Source organism: Pundamilia nyererei, unplaced genomic scaffold (assembly GCF_000239375.1).
Source record: "Pundamilia nyererei isolate P.nyererei 1_Seehausen unplaced genomic scaffold, PunNye1.0 scaffold00284, whole genome shotgun sequence".
NCBI lineage: Eukaryota > Metazoa > Chordata > Actinopteri > Cichliformes > Cichlidae > Pundamilia > Pundamilia nyererei.
In genome coordinates, this window is record NW_005187685.1 from 420,303 (window position 1) to 428,074 (window position 7,772).

At 37.2% G+C, this 7,772-nt stretch overlaps 1 protein-coding gene across 1 annotated transcript; it reads left to right on the plus strand.

The window, feature by feature from the left end:
* The first annotated feature begins 1,586 nt into the window (after nucleotides 1–1,586).
* On the plus strand, nucleotides 1,587–5,338 carry LOC102209719 (sclerostin domain-containing protein 1-like). The gene is made up of 2 exons (XM_005750690.1): nucleotides 1,587–1,779; nucleotides 4,914–5,338. The coding sequence occupies exons 1-2, from the start codon at nucleotides 1,587–1,589 to the stop codon at nucleotides 5,336–5,338; spliced, it is 618 nt and encodes a 205-aa protein (XP_005750747.1).
* The last annotated feature ends 2,434 nt before the right edge of the window (nucleotides 5,339–7,772 follow it).

Below are 7,772 nucleotides of genomic sequence, written 5' to 3' on the forward strand. Positions count from 1 at the left end.
GTGTGTGAATGGGTGGATGACTGGATGTGTAAAGTGCTTTGGGGTCCTTAGGGACTAGTAAAGCGCTATATAAATACAGGCCATTTACCATTTACATGTTTGGTACTTAAGATTAGGCCTAAAACCTTCTTCTTTTTTTGCTTAAATATATAGTTATGCTGTAGTAGACTTAGGCTGCATTTCTCCTTTTCTCACTTCTTTCTCTCACCATGTGTTTACAGACCACTCTAGATTTAATCATGAGTTATTAATAATCCCTGGCTGTCTTCCCCAGCATGTCTTTTGTCCTGTCTCCCTCCCTTCACCCCCAACAAATTGCGCCTCCTTGTGCCTGGTTCTGCTGTCGCAACCTACTTTAGAGGTGACTGTTGTTTGTGATTTGGCACTGTTTAAATAAATTTGAAATGAATTGAATAGATCTTATCAAGTACCTGCTGATGGATATGAATAATTAAAGAGTTGAGCTTAATAAAACACTAGCTTTACTTTATATAATAATTTCATAATGCAGGTGCAAAACAACATTAATACAGCTCACTTTGCTGTATATGTCCTTAATTTTTTTTAAAGTTAACAAAAAAAAGTCTAATGCTGCTGTAAGAGCGCTTTCTCACTTTATATAAATGTGCTACTTAAACTACACTGTGGTTGAATGACATAAATGAGGGAATAATACGATTTTGTTTTACACTAACAAGTCTGAAACACTTACTTCCTGTTTCAGTACTGAGTACACAGATCACATTTATAGGTCGGATAGACAGGAAAAAGCAACACGAGCAGCTTCATTCACCCTTGTTTTTGATCTCATGAAGATGTACAACTTTTTTTTGGCATTTATTCAAAGTATAACGAACTAAGGAGAAAGCACACCCACCATATAAAGGTGATCACTCACAACAAATATACTGACATTCCGTAACTGCTCATTGAACCCAAACCATGGCAGTAAATTGTCAGTAGCATAACAAAGTGATCTGATCCACTCGTGGTTGAGGTGAGGGTTCGGGTTTTTTGTCACATCTTTGAAAATTTGCATGAAACCTAATTTTAACTCACCACTAGGTGGAGATAAATGTCTTTGTCGCCAGTGGGATGGCTCTGTAGTCCAGATCAAATGAGCTGAGACAGATCTGTGCATTTAGTTTATCATAAAACATGTAGATTAGGCTACATTCAATTTCAAAATAAATTTCACAGAATGAACCACGTGGCATACACAGTCCTTTGGACACATAATTACCAGAACTGCCTCACTCGCTCCAGAATATTTCAACCCATTAACCTGAAAAGCTCTATGCTTGTTTTGGCCATGTTGTGGATTTTTGTTCTGCTGAATAATGACACGTTCCGATGTCACAGTACACCTCTGCAATCCTGGTGTTTCCAACACCTGTGTGATCATGAATAAATGCGCCAATTCAGTTTGCAAAAATACATGTGGTTTCTGGCTCTCGACCTGCATTTTTCTTTTCTTGCTGTGCAAGTAGGTGTGTCCAGCTCATTCATAAAATGTCGCTGCCAGTGAGGATATATAAAGCACAGCCCTGCAGGTGACTTATCCATCAGGTGCGTCAGGTGCAGTCATGCTTCGTTCTGTCAGCGCGCTCCGGCTCCTTGCGCTCCTGTTGCTGCTGAGCATGAGTTCAGCTGTTGAAAATAACGCCACAGAGTCCGTAAGTCCTCAGCTGGTCCCTGAAACTCAGGACCCGCCGACCGATGAAGACACAAACCAGGCGAGGAATAGAGGGAGACGGCCTTCTGACTCTCTGCGTGATGGTGAGTCCAAATGGCTAAAATTAAATAATGTGATAGAAAACATCATAAAGTATTATGTGACAGTAATACAACTAAAATTGAAAAGAAAAAATCCTCGTTTGGAATAATAATATTTATTTATTTATGTATTTATTTATTTGTATTATGATGATGCAATCAGTTTAAACCTAGGTAAAAAGTAATCTTACAAAACAAAAAACTACAAGATATCCATGTCTGGAATGCAGGATTTATGAAAAAACTGTAATTAAAATACATGCAGTGCCATGCACAGTCCACAGTGAAGCCCAAAGCCCAGTGTCAATACAGACATTTATAGCTGAACCAACAAAGAAATCCTTGCTGCTGGTGTTGAGATTTTTGCAGGTGCATGCTGTAAATGTCTGTCTGTCTGTTGAAGATTATATAACACCTGACAGAACACCTTTGGGATGAATTAGAATGGAGACTGTGAGCCAGGTCTTCTCTCTCAACATGAATCTGATCTGACAAATTAGCTTCTGGAAAAATGGTCAAAAACTTCCATAAGCACATAAACATAAACTGTTATAGCTGCAAAGGGTGAGCCAGCATCGTTTCAAACCCTGTGGATCAAGAGAAGGATATCACTCAAGTTCATATGCATGTGGAGGCAGACAAAGGAATACTTTCAGCAGTATAGTGTAGGCTCGATTGTCACATGCTTATTACTCTCACATTAGAGGGCACTGTGGAATTCTGTCGATATCCCACATCTGACCTGATGATGGGAGGAGACATTTTGTCATTTTCACTGGTGACAGTAAATTTTAATGTTGTTGTTGTGGTTTTTGTATTATAAGACCACACCAATATTAATCATTTAAAAAGTGGACTATTATTACAAAGCTGAAAGTAATACAATCGGTTTTTCACTAGGTAGCTAAAGCCATGTGATAGCTAGGTTAAAATGTTTATAAAGTTCGGGTTGGTTCTCGTACATGTAACAACCAACATAGCCATAGTTATCTGTTGGAAAACACTGAACAAAATGACTGTCTTTTAAAAAATATAAGGAACCTTTGAGCTTTTTTTAATGATATCAATGATACATCAGTTCAAAATACAGTCGTGGAATGTAGAATTAATTCTCACTTGTTTTTGTGGCTTTAATAAAGGCTACATTACTAAAGCTGTAAATTCCACAGGTTCACGGCTCATAAATCACAATACAAATGGTTTAGAATCCTGCAGCAAACACTTCTCCTCAGAAGTTTCATAATACTAAAGCTAAGTAGACAGAGTGAGGAAGACAGAGTAAAGTCACTTAGTGCAGCAAATAAATATTTTGAAGTTGGAACTTATAACTGAAAAAAAGCCTGTTTTATTTCTCTGTGAAAGAAGTCAGGCTCTATTTATATAGTTTAATGAATTTATAGCACAGTGCTGCTCCCTGCCCTGATATAAGAGAGTTCACCCATCAGTCTCTTCTCACTCTCCCTCTTGTTAATAATCACAACAGAATAACATGACATTTATTTAATTCAACTCTGGATTCCTGTGTTTAAGTGGATGGATAGCATATATAAGGCTTCACAATCTATAACAAAAATAATACTGAGACTCTGGATATTTTCTTCTATACATGCACATATGCCCACTTACAATAAGTGGAAGAAGAAGTATTATAAACATGACTTATATAATTCAAGGCAACACAAATTATGGCTAATTTGTGTTGCCTTTTCTCCAAGGACTAAGAGTCATCTTTGAATCTTGTCTTGTACCTCATATAATAGTTAAAGCAGCAGCTGTGTCAAGTATGGCTGTGGCCCAACTGCAGGACTCAGGGACAAACATGACACACAAGATAGGACAGTGGGGAGAAACAGACATGGAAACATGATAACAAAACATAGGCAAGACAGACTGGACATGAACGGGGCACTCCCATTATGAAAATAAGAACTATAAACAGCAGTCTCAGAGGCTCTAGAAGGACAACATATTCATAATTAATTATATTTACAAAGGAATGAATAAGTCCAGAAAAAGACTCAGGACCACGACAACCTCATGGGAAAAGGAGAATGCAATTGCCATTTTACCTGTTGGAAAAATCTGTTTTCCTAATTTCGATGTTTGAATCTATTTACTTATTTGTTTGCCATTTAAATTTAGAATTTTTTATAAATCTTTTTTTTTTAATTGAGAGCTGAGTGTCTTTTTCTGTAAATGCCTTTTTCCATATAGAAACATTCATTTCAAAGTTCTCTTTTATTAACAGTTAAATTATGCAATAACTATTGATTTATAATTATTAATGTCTAAATAAAGAAAAGAAATTCAGCAGCAGTTTGTAAATACAGAAATGCACAATACATTATTAAATCACAAAATGCTTTTCATGTGCATGACTCTTGGTCCAGATATGAAACTACTGATTTATAAAAGTCAAACTGTGTCATGAAGTGCAGAAATGTGGAAATATCAGACTAACATGAACACGTCATAAACTGGTATCATGGGACAGTTAGTGGTGTGAATTATAAATCATGTTAAATTCTTTTACAACAGAAATATCAGTAGCTGTTTTCCTTTGACTGGGTTTAAACCAATTCTTCACCTTCAGTTTAATGACAAATCATCACCGTTGTAAATATTTCAGTTGTCATTTTACAAATTCATATTCAGCTCTGATGCTATTTTTAGCTTCCTGAAAGTACCAGCAGGACCCCTGACTCTGATTTCACTGATTTCACCATGGACCTCAAATGTGCAGATCGACTCAAACTGATCCAAATTTAATATTGAGGGTGTGTGTGTGTGTGTGTGTGTGTGTGTGTGTGCATATATATGTTCATTTTGAATGCTACAATAACTGTATGTGCAGCGGACACAGCGAGGGTGCAATTATATGTGTGCAAACTTATGTAGACAGTCGTAAACTGAGGTAGACCAAGGAAATACACTCCTGCCGGGTGTTTAGAAGTCTAATGGCATTGGAGAAGAAAGAGTTCTTTAATCTACACTTCACACTTCTATACCACCACCACCACTACCCACTTAAAACAAAACAAAAAACAATAATATATATATACACACACACATACTTTGGAATAACAAGAAGACTGATCTAAGCTACACATATATGTAACTCACTTTTCATGTCTTAGGGCCAGACCAGAGCCAGGTGGGCTGCAGGGAGTTGAGGTCCACGAAGTACATCTCTGATGGCCAGTGCACCAGTGTCAACCCTATCAAGGAGCTGGTGTGTGCTGGGGAGTGTCTGCCAGCTCAGCTGCTGCCCAACTGGATTGGTAGAACTCACACTGGGAGGTACTGGAGCCGCCGCGATGCTCAGGAGTGGCGCTGTGTTATCGATCGAACCAGGACCCAGCGGATCCAGCTGCAGTGCCACGATGGGAGCACGAGGACCTACAAGATAACTGTGGTGACCTCCTGCAAATGCAAGCGCTACACCAGACAGCAGAACGATTCACGACACAAGGACACATCTGGAAATACTGGTAAACAGAGGAAGAATCAGGGGAGGCCTGGACTGCTGGAGATGAATGCTGGGAGCGAGTCTGCTAACTGAAACCTGATTTCACAGCTACAAAGAAAAAACCTTCATATTGTCACTATAAATGTTTTTGTATGAACTATAAGTGTGCAGAATAGATATAAACAAAGGTGAATAGTATAGTGTTATCTCCATATTTAGTTTAATACAGTGATTAGTCTGTAGACCAAAATATAGCTCATTTGTTCCCATGAAATATGTTTGTCATCTGCAACAAAGAACTCAGAACTCAGAAAGCAGTCTAACACCTGAGCTACAGCTGGTGACATTTGTCTAATCTTTCTGGAGAGAAGTGTTGTCTCATTTTTTCCGTACATTTTTTGAACAGCAGTGATTTTGTCACACTGACAGTATTCTTATTATTCGTATAGTGTGAATATGAGTACATGTTATATATTTTAGCTAGATGTAGAGATTTAGATTTGCTGTCCTTCTTTGGTTTTGCCTCATTGTAGCATTTAGTGTTATCTTAGCAGGAGAGCCTCTCCTAGGAAGGGTCGTGTTTTATGAAACTTTCTTTGTGTGGATTGATGGACATCAGGTTCCAAAAGCAACAGGAAAGTGTTTTGCAGTCTCATCCATGTCTGCGCATCTCTGTAACACTTCTTGTATCGTCCTGTGAAAGTTGATGTGATTGAGGCATGATGGCTGCAAGTCATGCTTCTCGAGGAGAGCATACTTTGTTAGTAGTTAGTGGTTATTTATAAGAAAGGGACAGGGGGTGTCAACAACCTATTCTCGACCAAATAATTGAAACACGTGCCTCTGTACAATGTTTCCAGCCTTTACTGTGAATTGTTGCTCATTGTGTCCAAAAATGATATGAAAAGTGATAAAGTTAAAAACAAATTTTAAAAGTAATCAATAAAGAAGTGGTAATTCCAGGATTATAGCGTTTCATGCAGCACCTGAGAGTCTCAGATATTGTCTGTAATGTAAAGGATGTTCTGTTAGCAGTGAAGGCACAGTGTAATCAAATAGTTTATCAGTTCAGGGTTTTGGTTTGTGTTGGAAGTATGTACAAAGATTTTTTTTATTTAAAAAATAGAAAACAATAATCAGTTAGACAGATATCATCTATTTTGTACCAGAACAGTTCTGTTTTACATCTCTTTTTGCATTTTCTGAAATAATAAAAATTTGTTTCAGTGATGTGGTTCTGATATAATGCTGCAGGCATGCTAGACAGGTTTGTTTCTTTGTTTTTTTAAAAACATTTATTTATTGGTTTTAACCGGTTTTACATGGTGCACCGTGAACATTAAAAAATAATAATAATAAAAAAAAAAAAACACAACATCAACAGAAATAACATAGTAATAGAAACAAAAACAAAGCAAACCATAACAGAAGGGAAGGACAGATATACAAATCAAGTCAGAGTTTCAGGCTGTTAAGTCCACAGTGTGCACGCTGCAGTTCTACACAAAGTTGTAGAATTTTGACCATACAGCCCAAAACTTGTCCAGTTTATTTCTTAATGTATTAGTTATTTTCTCTATAGATCGTATAGATGTCAGTCCACATAACTTTTGATTTTTCCAGCACATAGCAACACAGCGCTTGGCTTCCAAAACTCCAGTCGTTAACAGAGCTCTATTGTTTGCAGCAGGTACAAAATTATTCGGGTATATATTTAAAATACATACTTTAGGATGAAGTGGAATCAACAGACTCAACAGATTTATTACCTTTTCCCAAAAGATTTTCACATGTGGACATTCCCATATACAGTGAAATAAAGTGACCCTGTCCACTCCACACTTAATACAGGTGTCTGGGATGTTTGAATTAAAATAATGCATTTTTGACGGAGTCTTGTTAATCATTTATATTGAAGTAGCCGAGATTGTCTGACTCTGGGCCAAGGAGCATGATTTATACCACTCATCATCAGATATATCCATTTGCAAATCATTCCTCCAAGCCTCTAAAATAGACTGTGTTGATTCTTTGGAATTTTCCATAAATAATTTATACAATGCAGAAACTCGGCCTCTCCCATTTACATGCTTTATAACTGTGTTCTCTAGAGAGGAGTAGGTGGGGATTTGTAAGCTGTTACCTTGTGTGGTTAAGATAAAATTTCTTAATTGAAGAAATTTAAAAAAATGTTTGACAGGAATAGAAAAAGTACTTCTAAGTTGTTCAAAAGACATAAGAGTATTATTCCTAAATATATCAGACACTTTCTTATACCTTCATCGAACCAAAATTTAAAACCTGCATCCACCCTACCAGGAGGAAAGCTGTCATTTCCAAATATCGGAGTAAACCGAGACAGTTGGATCATTTCTCCCAAGTAGTTATGTATTTCAAACCAGATCATTATAGGGTTTTTAAAAAGGGGTTCTTAGTTTGCTTATTTAGTGTCTTCCTGTCGGCTGAGTAAAGATATAAGGTAGGGGGAATTTTGATTTCTGTAGACTCCGTAGAAACCAACACTGGA